This window comes from Ahaetulla prasina, chromosome 7 (assembly GCF_028640845.1).
Source record: "Ahaetulla prasina isolate Xishuangbanna chromosome 7, ASM2864084v1, whole genome shotgun sequence".
Lineage (NCBI taxonomy): Eukaryota > Metazoa > Chordata > Lepidosauria > Squamata > Colubridae > Ahaetulla > Ahaetulla prasina.
The window spans coordinates 77,512,519-77,535,570 of NC_080545.1; the positions used below are offsets into that span (position 1 = coordinate 77,512,519).

Here is a 23,052-nt window from a genome sequence, read left to right on the forward strand (position 1 = left end):
TTTACTGCCCATAAAGCATTTCTAGACATTGCAGAACATTATGCCACCTCCGCATCCCCAATCACAAAATTATTTTGGAAACCTGTTCACATTTATGACTTAATGACTAAGTGCCTTGAAATCATATGATTGCCATATGCTATCTTCTCTGCTGGCTTTCCCAGAAAGTCAACGGGGAAGTTGGCAGGAAGGTCGCAAGTAGAGTGGGCATTCCACTCCATTTTCCCAGTAGAGGATTTCCCCTCTTTTCAATGTAGGGAGGGAAATCGTCCCACATGGAGGAAGGGATCAAAATACTGGCATTTGCTAATATTTTCCCAATCCCTCTGGAAGTGTTCTGAAATGGTTCGTAGAGGAGGAGAAAACACTACCAAATACCAGTGTTCTCATGATTATTTCTCCTGGGGGGAGGGAGCAGAAAGAGGATCTGAGTCTCCCAGGTATGCTTGGAAGTCTCTCCCTGCCCGAAGCCCAGGAGCTTTGATATTGCTAAGTATTGGTAATCAATGCACAGGAGTGGGATGCAATGTACCAGAGATAATATGCATTTTCTGGCAGAGTTGGACATCAACCATTTGGGTGTGGGCACCGTTAAGGCACATGCTGGCATAATATTTAACTGGGGAATAAACCGAAGTCAAGGCTGTTGTTCATAGGGTGTTAACATCAGCACCCCAGGATATTCTAGCCTTCAATTAACTTTGATTATATATATATATATTCCTCTTTCATACCTTTTTAACCAATTTCTATTTTAATGTAATTTTGTTAATCTATTCATTTGGAGATCATCAAATGAAGATAATCCCTCTATTCTTTGCAAAATATCAGCATGTTGTCTTTATAAAACCAGAAAATGATTTAACATCAATCAATCAATCAAAAACATGTTTACATTTGTAGAAGCAAATAGTTGGATAAAAGAAGAACTTCCAGCTCTAACCTGAGCTGCATGCCAATATTGAGGTTGTGCAAGAAGTTTCCTCCAAAAGCCATACAGTCCTGAGAAGTGAGTACAGCATGAATCCATCCTGAAACAAAAAGTTAAGCCTATATATGCACAATATTTTGTTCCCAAAAGCACAACAGAGGCAAGTTATTTTAACAACCCACATATTGTTCAAATCAAAGTTTTATCATCGTATTACTGTTATCTTATTGGACTATCAATATATCAATATCTTTCAGTTGTACAGTATTGGTCTGCTGTCTCAAAAGCGTAACCAAAAATCTCTAAAATCAAATCGGTTTCATTTAATGGTTAATTTAACTTTCTAGCACCAGGCTAGAAAGTGGTAGACTATGAATTCAAGTCCTGTCTTAGTCATGAAACCCAGCTGGTTGACTTTGAGCCGGTCATACTCTCTCAGCCCAAACCACTTCACAGGGTTGTTGTGGTGGGAAAAATAGGAGGAGGAAGGAATATTCGGTATGTTTGGCATCTTGGGTTACTTATAAAGTAAGAAAGGTAGGATAAATATCTAATGTAAATAAACAACTCTTCCTGCCATAACAAGTATCAGTTTGAAAGCTAAATTTCATTTTTCTATCTAGTTTTATCTCAAAACTTAAAAAAAAGCCTTTGGACTACCAAATATAACTGAAATGAATATTTGCTTATATAGTTAAAAATATTTTACCCCATATGACAGGGATCTCCAACTTTGGCAACTTCAATAGAATAGAATAGAATTTTAGAATAGAATTTTATTGGCCAAGTGTGATTGGACACACAAGGAATTTGTCTTGGTGCATATGCTCTCAGTGTGCATAAAAGAAAAGATACGTTCATCAAGGTACAACATTTACAACACAATTGATGGTCAATATATCAATATAAATCATAAGGATTGCCAGCAACAAAGTTACAGTCATACAGTCATAGGTGGAAGGAGATTGGTGATGGGAACGATGAGAAGATTAATAGTAGTGCAGATTCAGTAAATAGTCTGACAGTGTTGAAGGAATTATTTGTTTAGCAGAGTGATGGCCTTCGGGAAAAAACTGTTCTTGTATCTAGTTGTTCTGGTGTGCAGTGCTCTATAGTGGACTTCAACTCCCAAGATTGGAGTTGGCAGGTTAGAGACAGGGGTCAACTCACTTAACAATCACCTTACTTAGCAATGGAAATTAAGGTCCCAATTGTGGTCATAAATTGAAAACTACCTCTATATGTGTTACTAGTATTACAGGTTACTTTTCAACAGGAAATCTGTCTAATACAGCAGAGGTCTCCAACCTTGGCAACTTTAATACTTGTGGACTTCAATTCCCAGAATTCCCCAGCATGGCTGGCTTGGGATTTCTGGGAGTTAAAGTCCACAAATCTTAAATATATGGAACATTCTCAATTTCTCAGTATTTTTATTTATTACATTTATATCTGGTGCTATCCATAGATTCTTGATAGATAGCCATAGAAGTCAATAATTAGTAAAATACATAGTAATATTTACATATTTTCAATAAAAATTGAAATTGTAAAATAAAATTAAGCAATAATGACAATAATTTACTAATGGAGCAACACATTCAATTTAGTTTTAAAAATCTTAGAGAAAACCAATAACATGATGACAATCTGGGTTCCAGGAGGGAATAAAAAGCAGCTTCTGAGGTTAATGAAACAAAATACAGGTGGTCCTCAATTTATGACAATTGGTACCAGAATTTCCATTGCTAAGTAAGGCGGTTGTTAAGTGATTCATAGTACCTACAACCCAAAACAGATTACCAGATGCAACCTAAGGACTTAATTCAAATTCAAATGAATAAAAATAATAGGCCAATTAACATCATTAATTCTAACAGAAACAAACAAATATGGATTAATGGTTTCAATGCCTTGAGATTTAATCTCCATTATATCAAAAAAATTTCAAAAATCAACTTTTTTTCTGAAGAATCTGCCAAACTGTATTACAAATCAAATCTGGAACTAAAGTGGGAATTAAATACAATACAACCAATGCCGTATCATATTATCAATTATTATACTAACTTAAAGAATTAATATGATATTTGAATAATTAAAACAATATATTTTTTTAAAAAAATGTTTGTTTTTTTTATTTATTTATGAAACTTATATTGCTGCCTATCTCACCGAAGGTGACATTACAATAAATATAATTACTGTATACATTAATAGAGCATAGAGTAACAAATAGCAGTGTTGAAATTCTTCCACAGGTTTGAATCAAAAGTGGTATTCAGCACGTTCTGACCAGTTCTGGAGAACCAGTAGCGGAAATTTTGAGTAGTTAGGAGAACCGGTAAATACCACCCCTGACTGGCCCTGCCCCATCTATTCTCTGCCTCCCGAGTCCCAGCTGATCGGGAGGAAATGTAACCTTCCCCTGGAGTAGGGTGGGAATGGAGATTTTACAGTATCCTTCCCCTGCCATGCCCATGCCACGCCCACCAAACCATGCCCACAGAATTGGTAGTAAAAAAATTTGAATCTCACCATTGGTTTGAATACACAATTATTGAAAATGTGGTAGGATATGCACAATACACAAATAGATAATTCTTTAGCTATCTTCTAACTCTTTTTCAAATTCTTTACCTGTCTCAGCTCCTATCTGCATCTCCTAAATTTAAACCTAATTGCTAAATTGAATTAAAAATTCTCTGAACATTAGTTGCCAAGCTCCAATACATTGCTAAGTTAATGGACAGGGAAATAACTTTTTACCTGTTGGAACAAATAAGGTATGTCCTTGCTTTACAACACATTTATAACATTTGTCAACTTTATCTCCAAAATACACTTCACTCTGGGTAACAGATGAACTCCAGGATTCATAAATTGCCAGATTATCATTAGTAGGTTTGATCAAGTAGAAAATCTTTTCACCCTATGCACAGAAGACATTTCATTACATGTTGTACATCTTCGACAATTTTGTACTATCACCATTAATATTACATAGGGTTGCAACATAATGAAAGTATAGAACTGTATTGCTATTTAAAAGGTAATTATTGGAGTTAGAAAAAGAATGATAGAATGGGAGAAAAATTCTCAAATCTAACCAGCTGGTTAGGCAAATTCAGAAATCTATGCAATTTTCTTTGCGGATAGCAAAAGAAGCAATTCAATAAGTGAGAAACATGTATTATTTTCTCCAATCATTATTCATACACATAGAGTGCATTCAGAAAATATTGACCCCATTCACTTTTGACAATTTTGTTATGCTGCAGAACCCAATTCTACAGTTGTTGAAATTCATTTTTTCTCATTAATCTAGTCAGTACCCCATGATGACAAAGTGAAAACAGAATTTTAGAAATGTCTACTGCAATATATCTATCTATCTATCTATCTATCTATCTATCTATCTATCTATCTATCTATCTATCTATCTATCTGAGGTTTTCACGGGTGTTTGTATGTAGGTCTTTGGTAGTTCGGGTTTTCTCCTGTGTAAAATTGGAAGTGTCTTGGCGACGTTTCGACGAAGTCTCATTTGTCATCTTCAGGCTTCAGCTTCGTGCTTCTGGGAGCAATGTGTGATCGCAGCTGTTTCTTCCTTTTAACTGCTAGTGGGGGTTTGAACTGATTGGGTGGGATCTTGGCTGTGCTCTGATTGGCTGGGGGTTTTTTTGTGCTCTGATTGGCTGGGGGTGTGTCCTGTTTGGGTGGGGGCTTGGTTGTGCTCAGATTAGTCAAAGTTGCAGGGGGATTTGAGCTGGTGAGCTGCATTGCTTTTGTTTGGCTTCGTGTTCGTGGTCGTGCTACATCTTCATAGTGGGTGTCAGTCTGCTGCATGTATGGATTGGAGGGGTTTGAAATGGCTAATGTTGCAGCTGCGGTCTGGCTTCTTTTCCTTGGTCGTGCTTCATGATCAGTGTGGGTTTGGGTCTGCTTTCTGGGTGGATGTGCGGTGACACAGGATGTCACAGGACACAGTGACACAGGATGTGACTACCACACATCCACCCAGAAAGCAGACCCAAACCCACACTGATCATGAAGCATGACCAAGGACCAGAAGCCAGACCGCAGCTGCAACATTAGCCATTTCAAACCCCTCCAATCCATACATGCAGCAGACTGACACCCACTATGAAGATGTAGCACGACCACAAACACGAAGCCAAACAAAAGCAATGCAGCTCACCAGCTTAAATCCCCCTGCAACTCAGACTAATCTGAGCACAACCAAGCCCCCACCCAAACAGAACACATCCCCAGCCAATCAGAGCACAAAAAAAACCCCAGCCAATCAGAGCACAGCCAAGATCCCACCCAATCAGTTCAAACCCCCACTAGCAGTTAAAAGGAAGAAACAGCTGCGATCACACATTGCTCCCAGAAGCACGAAGCTGAAGCCTGAAGATGATGAATGAGACTTCGTCAAAACGTCGCCAAGACACTTCCAATTTTACACGGGAGAAAACCCGAACTACCAAAGACCTACATATATACATACATACATACATACTGTCGTGTCCCACTCCTCCGCTGACGGCCGGGTCAGGGAAATCCGAATCAGGCTTGCCTCTGCAGCTCTGCCCAAAGTCCTAGCAAAGTCCTCAGAGCAGGCAGGAGACCAGAAAGTGACTTCAGCAAGATAAGTTCAACTTTGCCTGACTCAGAGACTGCCAGAAAGCAGATCCTTTATATAGGCCATGGGGTGTGGCTCCATGACTCAGCACTCATTAAGGCCTGCCCCTCCCTTCCTTCTGTTGCCTCCGCCTATCCAGTCTTCTGATGCGAGGGTCACTCCAATCAGCAGCTGTTGGAAATAAACTTTCCTCAGGCTCACATGCTGTGGAGGAGGGGGAGGGGTCTAGCTGCTCCGTTTGCCTGGGCATGGAGCCAGGGCTGGGGCCGGGAGATGCCCCCTCCTCAGCCTGTCTGGGCATGGAGCCAGGGCTGGGGCCGGGAGGACATTCTTCAGCGTTCGGAAGCAGATAAGCAGACCCCGGCTGCGGTGAGAGCGGGCAAGACACAACACATACATATATATATATATATGAGACAAATCCTTTTTCCTTTCACTGAAGAAGTTGTGGTATGTAAAAGAAAACATTAAAAAAATTAAAATGAATACAGTACATTTGCATGTTAAAGAAATTAAAGTTTTCTTACCCAAAGAACATGATACCAAACAGAAGTGCCCCCAAAATCAATATGAAAATCTGTGTAGCTATCTTGAACTCCCATTAAGCAGTACTTCTGAACAAAAGGCTTAGGGAAGACCGAGTCATCTGGCCAGTAATTTTCAACCCAGGAAAGTTTTCTGGCAATTTCAGGAACTTCCACTAACTCAGACATCCTTTAAAATTCAAAACAGGAAATGCAATTTGAATAAGAATATGATTAAGGATTTCTTAATATATGCAAATATGAAAAATCTTTTCTCTCTAGTAATATTTTGATTCGTACTGTTATTTAGATTGAACAGTTAACACCAAAGATAGAGAATTAGTACATTATATAACTTATTCAATTATGTTACACATTCTCTGAAGTGGACTATAATGAGAGTTGAAAAAATAGAATGAAAGTTTTCATCTAAATCCAAATGTTAAATTATTACATATATCAACACAATATAATGGTTATATAGCAAAATTAATGGTCCCTTATTTCAAATTAGAACTGTTCTTCTTACTGGTCAAAATGTTCAAGAAGAGATTAGTGGTTAATTCAATCAAGTATTTTTTTATATTTTAAATAAATAAATGGTTATGACTATATGTGTGTTTGCATATGTAGTTTCAAATTGGGAAGATCACTACCTTATTGCACGATAAGAAATATTTTTCAGGCTGCTAGGATTTTTAAAAGAGTTATATCGGGAGCCTTAATTCATAAATTAAATAATTAGAAGTCATGCAATAGTATGAAATTACAGAGTAGCTTTAGTGGACTATTTTTCTAAAATATAGAATATCCTACACAGGCTGATCTCTATGCAGAACTACAATATTAAATACAATGTGTACATTTAGCATTTGCTAATATATTTGGTTTAGATACATCATTTTCATTTTTTAACATAAAGAGTATTTTTTAAAGTAACATAAGCTCTAACAAACATTTTTAAAATACTTTTATTCGTCTTGCATATATTTGTCAGCCCTCTCAGATAAGCCAGATAGGAAACACAACTAGATGAACTGAATTTTACTTCATTCTAAAGCTACATCAACAGAATCTTGCAAGTCTGAAAGTACAAAAATTCCTGCCACCTCTTTTAACTGTTTCATCCATGAGGAAATATCTTTTCTAAGTTTCTTTCTCTTTTAAGCTACTGGGGATTCCTGCATCACCTGTCTGATTATTTCCTAGGTTGTATCTCTTCCCCATTTTCACAAAGGTCATTCCCACAGACCATTAAACACGTAAGAAAAATATGTAGATAAGCCCTTTCCAAAGAAAAAGCAATTGCATTGATTCATCCTTTCAACCTAAATTGTTTAGGGTAACATCAAGCTTTAAGTATACATCATAATCAATTATTTGCACTTATCTCCAAATTGTCATATTCCACCTTTCAACTTCATATTTCATTATTGCAACTATTTAGAAAATCTGCAATTTTTGTTATATATTACAGTTTAAAATATAAGCATTTTATATATATATGAAAATTGTATACTTACTTTGTGTCTGAGAATTCAAGGCTTATCACATTTAATACTTTTGGTCTCTCAGGGTTTGTAAAATACTTAATGTAATTATGGAGCTTCATTTTGCTATCTGCTTGTCTTGCCACATCAATAACATCAATCACTTTATCACCACCTGTAAAAAGGAAACATTTAAATCACTGCATAAACCAGTCAACAAAGGTCTATAGAAATTACATCTCAGGATTATGGGAATATAATAATTTATGCTTACGTAACTGTATCTATTTTTTCTGAAAATCTTGAAACTATTAAAGAAAAAATATAGCTAAGTGAAGCATTAATGTTTTGAATATTCCATTCATTCAGATTAGATTAATCTCAAGACATATTTAAAGCTTACAACTGAAACCAAAGCTTTGGAGAATTCATCTTCAAGCGTTCTCAGAAAATGTCACAACCATAAAATATTTCAGGAAAAGAATATTTAAACCCATTTACTTTTCTTTGCCCTTTTGTGCTTGAACCAACAGTCCATACCTACATAATGTTCCACATCTAGAACAGAAAACGTAGAAAGTGGGAGCCTGAGACCTAAGCCATCTAATTTAGGTATCATAATGGGAACGTCAAACCCATGCTTTTCCAGGTATCTTTGCGTCAATTGGCTTCCATGCATTTTCAAAATGATTTCATCAGCACTAGAAAGGAAATACATGTATATTATTTTTAAAATAGAAGCAGAATTTTTAAAAACCCTGCGTCATTCTTCATTCAAACACCGAGTGAATGTTCCAGCAGTAGATTTTTTTTGTTTGAAGTGAACTATAAAGTTTCTGTCCTTCCCAACATTTATTATATCTGATCATTTTCAGCAAATTGCTTTAACTGATCATAATGTTAACATGTGGCACTGAAACAATTCTTCCAGAATGTCTTTAGTATTATTGGATATCTAGTTTTAACTTCCACAAGTAAACACTGAAATCCTGATGAGACTCATCCTCTAGAGTGATATAGTTAAAAGCATGAGTTCAGAATCACTATTTGAAGCAACTACATATACTTTTGAATGTTCAAATGCAACTGATCTTACCTTGGGAATGAACGAGCACGTAACTGTTTAACAAATGTTCGGGTTCCAGCTTGAACAGGTTTCGAACCATCATCATATTCTGTATAGTCATGTCTGTGCCAGTTCCTCCTCTTCTTCACTACATGGTGAAAAATGTAACCATCAATTTAAGAGACTCAAATCCCATTTAGCTATAAAATTCTCCAGGAGCCTTAGTCAAAACTATTTCTCTATCAGTAATGAATTACTCAGTGTTTTTGCTAGCATCTCATTGGAAGGGGAAAAGAATGAGGAAAGAGGAAAATGTACAGTACCCTACTTTAAACCTTTTGGAGAATAAGGGCATTTCCATGGAACATAATATAAATGTGCATTCTACCCTTTCTTCAATATACTGTAGTCAGATGAGTCACTCTGTTATTTTCTAACTATCCCCAAGATGTTAATTTTAGCACATATAATTGGCTCAATGTCACCGAGAGAATATTTCTTGTTGAATAGGGATTTGAATTAGGCTCCCTATTTCCTCTCAGCAAATGTAAATGAATTTCAGATATGGTCCTGCCACCAGTAAATTATTATTAAAATATTTCTTTTTATTCATCGAGAATTAACGGAAATATTTTTAAAGATATAAGAAAAACTGTGAACAGCTTCATAGAAATGTTATATCAACATCCTAAATTGAAACTTTCTAAAAAATTGTTAAACGACAAGATTCAGTATCATGCCAAACAGAATATATTCCAGAGATACATTTTTAATCATTTGCAGTCTGCTGTGTTCATGCAAGATATTTGATATGGTAACATGTAGCTATACGCTTTGAATAATTCCACCTAGATGTTTCTTGCTCACTAAAGCATCCATTATTTCCGAAGCGATAAATTCTATTGCTACAATTATGTTAATGAACAGAATTATATTACAAAGTTTAAACTTGCCTTTCAAATGTACCAGTTAAATTCTGCTATACAAAATAACTCTGAAACCTTAATTTTAAAATCCATACTGAGCAAATTCTGCTTACCAACGTTGTGAACACAACTTTAGAGTACTTGGAACCTAGCAGTAAAAGATTTATATTTGCCTGGATATGTCTATAAAAGACCAATATTACAAGATTGTCTGCGCTGAAAACTGGTTTCAATATTTTCAAATTAAAGTTGTCCTCATAGTGTAAACCAATTTATTTAACAGCTTGTCATGGGAACTGCAGGATTTTCTGCATATCACAACAGATGGGGATGAATGCCACACCTTCAAGAACTCAAAACAGTTTATATTCAATAGCAGCTGCAAAAGAAACATTTAGGCATAGCCCTGTGGTATCCATGTTGTATTTACTAATCTTCGGTATGCATATTTGTATGTAAACTACACATATCATTTTATCCAAATGTATACAACCGTTTCTTCAAATTCAACCACCATTTTAGATAATAGCCAATGGCATCTGACTGTTTTTTAGACAGGCAGCTGAATTACAGAAAATATAAGACAAAGCCTCTGAGTTAACCAATTCCAACTAAAAATATATATTAACAGCCACAAATAATCACAGCATACAAAGTATATATTAAAAGATAAATGATTACTTCGTACAAGGTGCTCAATATTTACAGTAAAAAGATTTGAGTGCATTTAATAAGCACCATTTCAACATCAAACAAATAAACTGAATTACTATTGCTGCAGAATCTAGTAGATTTGAATAGTTCTGCCCAAGCATTGCTTAAAAGATATATGAAAGTGCTAGAAGTGTTTATTTCATTAGTTTGCTAACAATATCAAACTATATTTCCCTGAATCTTCCACGCACAAACTGTGTGGCAATGAAATGAGACTGGATTTTGAGAAGTAACATATTGAATATACAATTTCCTTGAATTTGGAAAAGTGCTTATTCTGGATAAAGTGGTAAAAGAAAAGATGCATAGTTTAGAAGTGTACTTAGAATAAATATCATTTATGGGGACACAAGCCATTTCCATGCCAAGGACTACATTAAGGATTCAATGGTATTATGTTAAGCTTTCAAAACAGTGGATCTCAAACTGGGTGGATCAGTTTCTTCTGCCTAGAATATTTTTTTCCCGTAAATTCAAAAAAAGGGTGAATGGTTTCCAAATTATTTTTGGCATCAGGGAGCCACCCTTGTGAAGTTTACGATGGCAAATTTACTTTACATAGCATATCCAAATGAAGATTTGAAAAAAGAAAGAAAAAAAGAGTAATTTGATTTTGCCGTTAAGCAGTCTTATATGTATTCCTTCATATTCCATACCAAGGTCAAGTTTATCAAGATAAAGCAGTAGGTAAACTGTAATATTTTTATGGCCAGAGCAATAAGTAAGTTGAAAGGGGAGAGGAGGATTGCAATTAAAAATCAGCTTCTTAAGTGGCAGTATACATGGCTGTCACATCTTCAGATGGACAATGAAGAAAACTAGGGCACTTTGGGGGAGGAGGTGGAGAGATTATAAAATGTGTTGTTTGTTGTATTTTATAAAAATCGAACTATGTTTTTTTTTAAAAAAACTGCTTCTGAATTTTTGTGCATTTGAAGTAGGGGTAGTAAAAGAAAAATGTATTTATCTTTGATTTATCCTTCCAGTCTCTTTGCATTTAAGAGAAGGATGCACAAAGAAAAAAGAACAAAAGACAGTTCACTTGGCTTGAATCCCAGAAGATAACCTGTTATCTGACCAAACAAGTCACTTAAGAAATAAGAAGAAAAACTCTAATTTTTATTACTTAAATATTGATAGATACTATTCAGTCTGCAAAAAAACCCTTGGCTACATTATTGTTTTGAAGTGTAGACAATGACAACAGCTGCTGGATTGCAGGAGTACAACAAAGGAGGACAGCAAAATTGTTGTAAATTTGTCTGAAAGCTTACAGAAGATCATTTTTAAAGACTTATTTTATTTTTCTGATGTGATGCACTTCTGACTGTTTTGAACATTATGAGTGGGCTGCAACAACAGCAGGAACAACTTATGACCTTACCTGCCAGCTTCCCCATTGACTGCCCGTGGAAAACCAGCAGGGCAAGTCACAAACCATCATAAGCACAAGTTGGTTGCCATGCATGCAAATCACATGATCATAGTGTTGCAGCAATGGCCATATTGTTAGTTACATGTTTTAATTATGTATTCTGCCAAGCAAATGTTGTAGATAAAGTATATTCAACATAATCTGGCCTGCGGCTCGACTGGGGACCTTGTCGCTGCCTGGGAAGGGGCGGCGGCCAGGGCCTTGGATCGGGTCGTGCCTTTGCGGCCTCTGACCCGGCGCCGCTCTCGATTAGCTCCTTGGTATTCCGAGGAGCTGAGAGAGATGAAGCGCTGGAGAAGACGCCTGGAGAGTAATTGGAGGGCCACCCGCTCCGAATCTGACCGGACACTAGTGTGGTCTCAAATTCAGACCTATCTGGTGACAACGAAGGTGGCAAAACGGGAGTATTTTTCCACCCTCGTTGCATCTTCAGATAACCGCCCATCCGCCCTGTTTCGGGTTACCCGCTCCCTCACTCATCAGAGAGCATTGGAAGACCCCTTGCAGGGACGAGCTAAAGAATTTGTTCAGTATCTGCAAGATAAAATCGCTCAGATTCGGGAAGGGTTGGACGCAGATTGGGTAGGGCCAGGTGAGATGGCGGAGGCTGGTCTTGATGTTTCCACCTGGGATGAGTTCGATTCTGTGACTCCTGAGGACATGGACAGGATACTGGGGGGGGCTAAATGCGACTACATGTTTATTGGACCCGTGTCCCTCCTGGTTGGTGCTGGCCACCCGGGAGGTTACACGTGGCTGGCTTCAGGGAATTGTTAACGCTTCTTTGATGGAGGGTGTCTTCCCTTCTGCCTTGAAAGAGGCGGTGGTGAGGCCCCTCCTCAAGAAGCCCTCCCTGGATCCAGCCATCTTATCGAATTATCGTCCTGTCTCCAACCTTCACTTCACGGCGAAGGTTGTTGAGAGTGTGGTTGCACGACAGTTCCCTCAGTACCTGGATGAAACTGTCTATCTAGACCCGTTCCAGTCCGGCTTCCAGCCCGGTTAGAGTACAGAGACGGCCTTGGTCGCGTTGGTTGATGATCTCTGGAGGGCTCGGGACAGGGGTTGTTCCTCTGTCCTAGTCCTATTAGATCTCTCGGCGGCTTTCGATATCATCGACCATGGTATCCTGCTGCGCCAGCTCGGGGGGCTGGGAGTGGGAGGCACCGTTTATCGGTGGTTCTCCTCCTATCTCTCCGACCGGTCGCAGAGGTGTTGGCAGGAGGGCAGAGGTCGACTCCGAGGCGCCTCCTATGTGGGGTGCCACAGGGGTCGGTCCTCTCGCCTCTTCTGTTCAACATCTATATGAAGCCGCTGGGTGAGATCATCCGTGGTTTTGGGGTGCGATGTCATCTGTACGCTGACGACACCCAGCTGTACATATCCACCTCAGGCCACCCCAACGAGGCCGTTGACGTCATGTCTGGAAGCCGTACGGGTCTGGATGGGGAGGAACAGACTTCGGCTCAATCCCTCGAAGACCGAGTGGCTGCGGATGCTGGCTTCCCGGTACAGCCAGCTTACTCCATTGCTGACTGTTGGGGGCAAGTCATTGGCCCCCACGGAGAGGGTACGCAACTTAGGCGTCCTCCTGGATGCGTGGCTGTCTTTTGAAGATCATCTGATGGCCGTCGCCAGGGGGGCTTTTTATCAGGTTCACCTGATCCACCAGTTGCGTCCCTTTCTGGACCGGGTTGCGCTGCGCAGTCACCCATGCCCTCCTCATATCTCGCCTGGACTACTGCAATGCTCTCTACATGGGGCTCCCCTTGAAGAGCACCCGGAAGCTCCAACTGGTCCAGAATGCTGCCGCACGGGTTATAGAGGGAGCACCTCGTGGCTCCCATATAACACCTATCCTGCGCGGGCTGCACTGGCTCCCGGTGGTCTTTCGGATGCAATTCAAGGTGTTGATTATCATCTTTAAAGCGCTCCATGGCTTAGGACCGGGCTATTTACAGGACCGCCTACTGCCACAAACAGCCTCCCACCGACCTGTGCGCTCCCACAGGGAGGGCCTCCTTGGGGTACCGTTGGTGAAACAATGTCGTCTGGCAATCCCCAGGGGTAGGGCCTTCTCTGTGGGAGCTCCTGCCCTCTGGAACGAGCTGCCTTCGGGGCTTCGCCAACTCCCCAACCTTCGGACTTTCCGCCGTGAATTGAAGACTCTTTTATTTCGCCAAGCTGGGCTAGCCTGATTAAGTAATTTTATATGGGGTTTTAGTTTTTATATTACTTAGTTTTTAATTTTGGCCACTATTTATATAAATTTTAGTTTTGTTTTTATTGTATATTTATTGTATAATAATACAATAAATTGGCTGTTAACCGCCCTGAGTCCTTCGGGAGAAGGGCGGTATAAAAATGCAATAAATAAATAAATAAATAAATAATCTCTCAAGTTTTAAAAATAATTATTAGAAATCAAGTGATCTGAAGTACCAATCTCTTGTTTAGCCCAAGCATTCTGATTAAGTATCTTCTACTCTATTTTCAGAGTTTGGGATTAATAACAGGTTTTATCTATTGAAACTGCATCTATACATTTAGATATATTTGACCAAACATATTGTGGTATGCTTCCCAAGTATGTTATTGCTGGGATGACGCAGTGGTTAGATACAGTATTAAAGGCTAATTCTGCTGATTGCCAGCAGTTCGATCCCCACTGGCTCAAGGTTGACTCAAACTTCCATCCTTCTGAGGTTGGTAAAATGAGGACCCAGGGTGTTTGGGGCAATAGGCTGACTCTGTAAACCATTTAGAGAGGGCTGTAAATCACTATGAAGTGGTATATATGTCTAAGTGCTATTGCTATTAAACATTATACAGCTTAATCTCTTGCAGTAATCAATAGATATAGCAGATTCCAACAAATGTCCTTTGTTAATGATGCAAACAGTTAAAGGTAAAATCAGAGTATAAACCACATTGAAATATAACTTCAAAATGACATTGCATAATTATCAAGGATAGTCATGATTATTTATATGCAGTATTGAGTCCATCATAACCTAAATTGTGCAAAATGCTTTAAAATTCATCACTTACTTAAGGAGGGTCCATGTAGAACTGCACAATTGGGACAGTGGTAAAGGTCAATATCAACAGCATGGTGCTCTTCTACTCTGACACAACTAAAAAAAAGAGAACAAACAAATTTCAGGAATTTTATTTTAGTATCAGCCTTCCAGAAGTTGAAATATAATTTCACTAATTAACTCAAATGATGATTTGAGGAAGATCACTATCTCACAGTCCGTCCTTGTAGAGTGGGATGTTTACAATGTGTTTTGAATCCAATGGACTTCAAAGAGATTATATTTTTTAAAACATATGATCAGTCATGTGGAAGTAATGCAGGAACACTGCCAAAACTCCTATAGTAATCCAGTTATTTATATAAGAATATATATAGCTCAGGGTTGAACTACCAAGTCCTTGCTGCTCTCTGACCTTGGTTGTTTGCTTGCAGACATTTCCTTACCCAACTAGGTAACATCATCAGTGCTCTTTGGCGTGGGGTTTGTTTCCTATTTATATACAGTAGCTTGCCCTGTCAGTGTTAATAGAGGTGTGGTTTTGTCCTTTTGTTTCTTTCTTAAACTTGAAACTTTACTTAGTTTTACTTAATTAAATATCTTAAGTAAACCAAAAGAACTAGCAGCCCAAGAATAAAAAAAACAGGAAAATTACAGAGTCATATGTCATCAGAACATACAATGTAAGGGTGTTAACAGCCACTATGCAGGACAGACAGGGTCAGCACCAGCAGAACACATCCATGAACACCAACTAGCAGTCAGAAGACACGATGAAAAGTCTTTATCCTCCAACATATGACAGACTCATCCACTGTTTCAATTGGAAATTGTGAGCATCCTACACCAAGCTAAATCAAAAACACAAAGGAATTCCTGGAAGTTTGACATTCAGACAAATCAGAGATAAACCATGTTTACTTACTACAAATGAACAATTAAAAAACAAAAAAGGGGGGGAAAAAGACCAGAACACAGTATCTGCAGCAGCCTACACCCAGATAAGCAGGGATTAACACCAGCCATCAACATCAAACAATATCCTAATCAAGGAACTACCAAGGAGAAACCACATCTCCAACAACTGGCAGGGCAAGCTACTGTATATAAGGAAGAAGCAAACCCCACACTTACTAGCACTGATATTACCTAATTGGGTAATGAAATGTCTGCAAACAACCAAGGTCAAAGAACATCAAGGAGTCTTTCAGTAGTCCCCCAGAGGGCAGAGGAAAGTAAGTTCTGAAAAATGGATAAATCCATGAATCTAAACATGTATCAAAACTATCCACCAATCACAGCAGTAGTCTATTAGTGAAATTCAATACCAGTTTGATAAATCAATCAATATTCTTTAAATTTAAAGGCTAGAAATTTAAATTTCAAAACTAAGATTTTCCCTAGGTGCTAAGATAAATTTGAAATATTTTCCTTTCTTCCTTTCTCCTATCCCCACCTGCTTGCATAACATAATTATGTTTAATTTCAATGGGAAGAATGTTTCATAAGGCAGGCCAATGACAGAGAAGGCACATCTCCTGGGACCCACCAAACATAGCTGATATAATATCCACCCAGAGTCACCTTATGATTGAGATGGGTGACAAATAAATTTAAGCAAAAAATTAACAAATAAACACCTCCTCTGGCAGATCTATTGGGGCAGGCTGATGTAACTGCGGAGAGGCTCTCTCTTAAAGAGCTTATGAAATGCCCTGAAAAGCTTTAAAGGTAAAAAACCAACACCTTGAATTGGACTCAGAACCAAATTGGCAACCAATGCAGATCACTGAGCAGAGGTGTAACATGCACTGTTGTAGGAATACATATAACTTACCCCCCACCATTGTAGCTGCCCACAACACTGAAGTTCTTCAAGTGCAACCCATGTAGAACACATTGCAATAGTCCAATCTGGAGGTGACTAGGGCATGAGTAACCATGAGTAGGGTCTGACCATTCAAGAGCAGGTGCAATTGGTACACAAGATAAAACTATGCAAATGCCTTTCTAGCGATAACTGCCACCTGTTCAATCAGTAGGAGTTGTGAGTCTAGGAGGATCTCCAGATTGGCCACCAGGTCTGTCTAGAGCAGTGTAATCCCATCCAGCAGTAAAGAACAAAAATTGTAGCCATCATTAAACCTGGTAAAGAGGGGAAATCTGCAGAAGATTTTAGATCTATAGTGCTCTTAAGCATTTCTTACAAATTATTCATCTTAAACAGAATGGATTTCAGCAAAGACAAAAAATCTGTCACCATGTTCATCAACCTACCATTGACCTACCATATAGTGTGGAGAGAAGGGATGATTCTAAAATTTTTACGCATTGTGCCTTGTAAAAAAAAGAGCTATTCTACTCAACAGTATGCTTTCAAACAGATACACTGAAGTACATCTAGAACAGTGGTTCCCAACCAGTGTGCCGCGGCACTAAGGGGTGCCGTGAGATCTTTTGAGGGTGCCGGGAACTTTTGAGCTACGGAGATTTTAAATATCTATTTCCTTATAAGGGTGCCGGGAACTTTTGAAAGGCTTTCCAAGGGTGCCTCAAACAAGAAAAGGTTGTGCCTCAAACAAGAAAAGGTTGGGAACCACTGATCTAGAAGGTCAAATTAGCCAGAAGTATAGGTTAAACAATGGCTTGCCACAACGTTCTATGCTGGCTCCACTATTTTTAATATATACACATCAATCTACCAGGTATTGCTGTAAGAAAGTTTATATATGTTGATGACATCACGCTGATAAAACAATCTGAAGACTTTAATACTTCTGAAAAAGCCCTCAAAAATGGTTTTTTAAAAATGGGTAAGTTTTTTTGAAATCTAGAGGCTGAAACCCAACATTAACAAAACCAAAGTTGCATGTTTTCACTTGAACAACAGACAAGCTAACTATACACCAAAAGTGGAATTTAGGAACAGCTGCTGAAGTTTAATCTTAATCCAAAGTATTTAGAAATGACCCCTGACTAGTCCTTAACCTATAGGGAACACTTAAGAAAAACAATGGATAAAATAAAAACCAGGAACAATACCCTACATAAATTTTCTGGCACCTGCAAGTCTTACAGCTTGCAGGATATCAGTTCTTGCTTTGATATATTGGGTGGTTAAATATTACCCAAACCCTGTATTATTAATTAGTGTTCATACAAAATGCAATGGACACCCAGCTTAATCATATTATAAGGCTAATATCAGGAACTATTGAATTGACACCTTCCAAATGGCTACCATTACTATCTAACACACCAACCCCATACCTTAGAAGAGAATCAGCCTTAAACAGGGAGTGGGAAAAATGCAAGGCAAATCAATTATTACCTAGACACAATGACTGTCACAATCAAATACTCAGACTTCAATCTTGGAACCCATGGTGGAAACTTCTACAGCAGTTAGTCAGAGAAGGCTTTGATATTTAGAGAGTATGGCACCAGGAAAGGGCAACTTCTAACCCAGATCTGTTTGTGTCTGATCCAGTACAATGACTCTCCAGCTTTGATCCTCCAAGGAAAAATTGGACAACCAGATCCAAACTAACCATAGCAGATGCCAATATTGGAAATACAAATGGGAGCTGGTTTGACTAACTGTGACTGTGGAAACAACCCCCAAACTGTTCATTATATTGTTCCCTTCAAGAACTACATCATCTAGAGGGCACTGCTATCCAATCACTAAACAATCTAGATATTCAGCCATAAGTTTAGGCACTCTAGTAACTGCTCATACATAATTTAATTTTATTCATCATTTTTATTGTGCATTTTAAAATAATTCACACTATTGGTTTTATATTTTCGTACACATTTTATATGCTGTTTTTGTGAATTTTATACACTAACACTGTATTCTGTTAGGCCATATGAAATAAACAAATAAACAAATAAACAAACAAACAAAGATGGTATAGTCCTGGAACCAGTAGGCCTTGAAATCTGGAGTCACCCAGCCTTGTCAAGGTTCAGCTGAAACCTTCTGTTTCTGATCCAGAATCTCAGAGCCTCTAGCTACTGGGATAAGACGAAAAAATTATCTGAGCACTGATAAAAGTAAACCTTAGTCAGGAAAGTATAATGTGAAAGAATATTTAATAAATAATTTATTTCTTGCCCAACTCTTCTCTCCATGAAATTATTACTTTTACTAAGGGAGGGGGGATGTTTGTACATATTTATCTGATATATGGTTTTTACTAAGACCAAAACTCCCTGACTGCGCTTCCTGAAGAACATATGTACCCCATAAATTATACAAATGTGAATTACCCTAGGAATTAAAAACTAAAAAATCTGCAATACATATACAGAATCACATTACAGGTATAGGAAACTGTTTGAAATAGATATACTAATTTGTGTTGAACAATTGAAGTAGGTTGAAAGTGATAATTCACCAATATCAATATCACCAATTTCAGCTGAAGGAAAGTTCAAGCTACTAAGCAGAAAGACAGATAGCCAATCCCATCCTATCTAACTCTCTGGCTCACTTGCCCCACCCACGCAGCCCAGCTGATTTACACACCTCATCTACTACTCACGGCAGCTGTGTGCTGGAAGCCGCGCACATGAAATCGCTGAGTGTTTGAAGCCACACGTAAGCTCACATTTTGGGTTCTGCACTAGGCAAACTGGTTGTTAAATTATGTGAAGCCCATCTCTGCGGCAAAGGGATTTTTTTTAAAATGAAATTGAGTATGTCAAGCACCGTATGATTCAATGGGCAAAATCTTTGGGTATAATACTTGAACAATAAGAAAACGTGGATGAAAGGTTAAAATTTACACTGAATATAATTTACAAAAAAATTTATAAAATGAAGCTCTGTTGATATTTAACACCTAATTATTTATCAAAAATGTATAAAGGTATTTCAACTGTATGTTGGAAATGGAAATGTAAAGAAGAGATTTTTACTATGTTTGATGGACTTCTGATAAAGCAAAGGGATACTTGGGTAAGATTCATATTTTAATATAGAAATTCTCAAAATGATTATAAAAATCAAACCAGAGACTTTTCTTCTAGGTTTAATGGATAAGGAACTTGAAAAAAAATCTGGAACTTTGTTGTTATACATGTTGGCAGCAACAAGAATACTGTATGTGCAAATTTGGAAAAAACCCTAATTCCCACAATGGAAGATGGCTGGATAAAATGATGCAATTAGCTGAGTTGGCCAAATTAACTGCTTTAATTAAAAGAAAAGAATACATCCAATTTCATTTCTACTTGAAAACTTTTTCTCGATTTTATGCTTGAGACAGAAAAAATTAAACTCTGACTTTGGGATTTGCTGATAAGTTTATTGTTATAAAAATAGCTAGTATACATTAAGCATGCAAAAGTAAAAAGTTGAAGCTGGAGTCTTACCATTATTCTACTACACTGAAGAGTTGAAAGTTAATGCTTTCTTTTTTGTTTCCCCTTTACCCTAGACTTCTCTCTTCCCCCTTTTCTCCCTTACCCACTATCCTTATTTTCACTTGTATTTTGTAGTTTGATAAGTTTTATATATATATATGTAGGTCTTTGGTTATTCGGGTTTTCTCCCGCGTAAAATTGGAAGTGTCTTGGCGACGTTTCGACGAAGTCTCATTCGTCATCTTCAGGCTTCAGCTTCGTGCTTCTGGGAGCAATGTGTGATTGCAGTTGTTTCTTCCTTTTTAACAACTTTTTGTTGAAACAACTGCAATCACACTTTGCTCCCAGAAGCACGAAGCTGAAGCCTGAAGATGACGAATGAGACTTCGTCGAAACGTCGCCAAGACACTTCCAATTTTACGCGGGAGAAAACCCGAATAACCAAAGACCTACATACAAACACTCGCGAAAACTTCAGAAAACAAATATATATATATAAAATCCACATTTATCCTGGCAAGTTTTTTAATCATTAAAATACTTATACTTCACCCATCAAAGCAATATTTTCGCTGTTACATATTTTATAACACAACTTCACACTTCCATTTCAATGCAGCATTCTAAACCTGTATTAGCCCAAGTGGCTATTGAGAATCTCTCAAACAACATCAAACTGAGACAATCTGCTATACTGACAATACAGTATTTCTCAGTGATCACTTTCTGAATGTTGTTTACTAAAGAGTAGCTCAGATATTGCCCAGAACTTTGAAAACAAATTCAGTTTGCCTTTAATTAGAGCTTGAATTAAAGAACACTGGACGATTTTTGGAATAGTATTGTACAATACATAGGGAACAGAAATAATGCTTAAGTGGAAACATATTTACTACAGCACCACCAAGTGACTACATTTAAAGCATCACATGCAGATATTGGGAATAAATCAGAAAGAGCAAAACTGCTCAGTTGAATATAAATTTAAAAGACAGGATTGAACTCAAGTGAACTGTCAAACTTTCGTGAACTATCTTCCATATAAAATAAACCAGATGCTACATTAAACTCTTTTATTTAAACAACAAAATATTTTCCTTATAGTAAGATAACAGACTTTTCTTGATACACTAAACAAGGGAACAGGTAAGAAGGAAATAGGTGAAATATCTCTTTCCAAACCTGAGAATTTATAAAAACTTATTTGCTTTTACTTTTCCTGCAGATTTTGGAAGGGCTGCTAATGCAATCTATATTATAACCTAGTATGACTCTATCTGCATACTTAAAGGTTCTTTGTTACTTCCTTAGTGTGATTTAGTACAGGGATGGCTCTAATATCATTTGTATTTCTTCTTCTTTCTCACTCTTTTTTCCCCCCCAAGCTACTTTGTCTGAAAAACTTTTGAAACTCATTTTGCCATAACTATGACTTCAGTTAGCATAAATGGGGGTACTGTTTCTATGGATTAAGATGTGCTTTCCTTTTAGTTTTTACAGCTACTATTGCTTTTTATATGAATGTTAAAGTATTAGAAGCACAAAATGCAAGTATGTAAGGATCTTGCTAGATTAAAACAAGGTCCCAACTAGACGATGAGGATGTTAAATGTGACATCATGTGACTGCATTACTTAATAGTGGCAATCCTAGTAGTCACGATTGCCATCATATAACCCCAGGACCACATGTAGCTCATTAAGCAGGAAGAGAGGGGAGTAGTCCCAGGCAAGGAGCAGGGCAGACTGCGTGTGCTGGTGAGGGTGGGGGGAGGTGGTTGTGGGCAGGTGCTAGGGAGCCCAGGCAGGCTAGCATCCAGGTCATAGTTGTCTCAAAGGTGCTTTTTCGAAAGTAACTGGACTGTTTTTCCCTTGAGGAAAAAGAAGAACAAAAAATTTTGTTCCCCATCCAAAATGCTTCATCAGTTGGGATGGCCGGGGTGGGGGGTGGAAAGATAGGTACTGACAATTGAGATGAGATGGTGGAGGGATGGGAGGATTATATTTCTTTGCTGTCATCTAGTCATTAGCACTCTCCCTAAGGGCTCGAGACTACTTGGGGGGGTGGTATCTTTGCCCTGCTTGATAGTTGTTTCTGCTTGATAGTTCCTTGATTACAATATTGTTTCTTGCTTGACCGTTTGTCTGGTGTTAATCCCTGCTTATCTGGGTGCAGGCTGCTGGAGAGGATGTGTTCCGGTTATTTCAGATCAAAATTACAGAATCTGAACAAACTCAAATCAGCCATCAATTGATACACAAAGATAAACCACCTTTACACAGCATTCAGAAGAGTCAATAAAAAGCTAAGAAGGAAATAAAAGACCAGAGCACAAGCATACTGAAAATTATCAGAGAAGATTCTAATGCTTTACCTTGCTCATTCAATACACACTCAAGGAAATCGTCTGTTAGGAAACAGAGAATCACTTTGTACTAATGGAACATTGTGTAGTTCATGTTTCCTATAATAGAGTTATTAATATCTTAGATCAGTTATCATTAATCTAATTTTTAAACATTTGAGTTCCTGCAAAATGAATTTGGGTTATCTAAAATGAAAAAGTGGAGTATATTCAATTAAATTATCTCTTGATTTCACAGTTTGATCCAGATGCTTTTAAAATTTCTACATTATTTACTGAGAGTGGCCCGCAGTAAAGAAAAATGTTTACCAGTTTTGAAAAAATAGTGTGGTCCAATTTTACAGCCCTGGATCAATGATACGTGATCATTTTCCATTTATAAACAGAATCTCTATTGATGTAATGGAAAGATCGATCAATATTAGTTCATGTAGTGAAGATTTAATGATATGTTTAAAAACTGAGGTTATTTTAATATCCAATACATTTTGTTGTTTCCTTTTCTCTGCTTGTTCATATTTTTTTGATTTTTTTTC

At 37.8% G+C, this 23,052-nt stretch overlaps 1 protein-coding gene across 3 annotated transcripts in view; it reads right to left on the minus strand.

The window, feature by feature from the left end:
• Positions 1–23,052, minus strand: part of KDM7A (lysine demethylase 7A) — a 51,771-nt gene that overhangs the window by 20,189 nt on the left and 8,530 nt on the right. The window contains exons 2-8 of one of the 3 annotated variants that reach the window (XM_058191244.1): positions 14,786–14,871; positions 8,690–8,807; positions 8,134–8,294; positions 7,627–7,768; positions 6,107–6,293; positions 3,701–3,863; positions 944–1,031 (exon numbers count right to left, since the gene is read on the minus strand). In XM_058191244.1, coding sequence (XP_058047227.1) covers positions 944–1,031; positions 3,701–3,863; positions 6,107–6,293; positions 7,627–7,768; positions 8,134–8,294; positions 8,690–8,807; positions 14,786–14,871 — 945 coding nt within the window. Of the gene's footprint in view, positions 1–943; positions 1,032–3,700; positions 3,864–6,106; positions 6,294–7,626; positions 7,769–7,872; positions 8,295–8,689; positions 8,808–14,785; positions 14,872–23,052 lie in introns of those variants that run through there. The other 2 variants (XM_058191246.1, XM_058191245.1) reach the window with 2 other exon arrangements.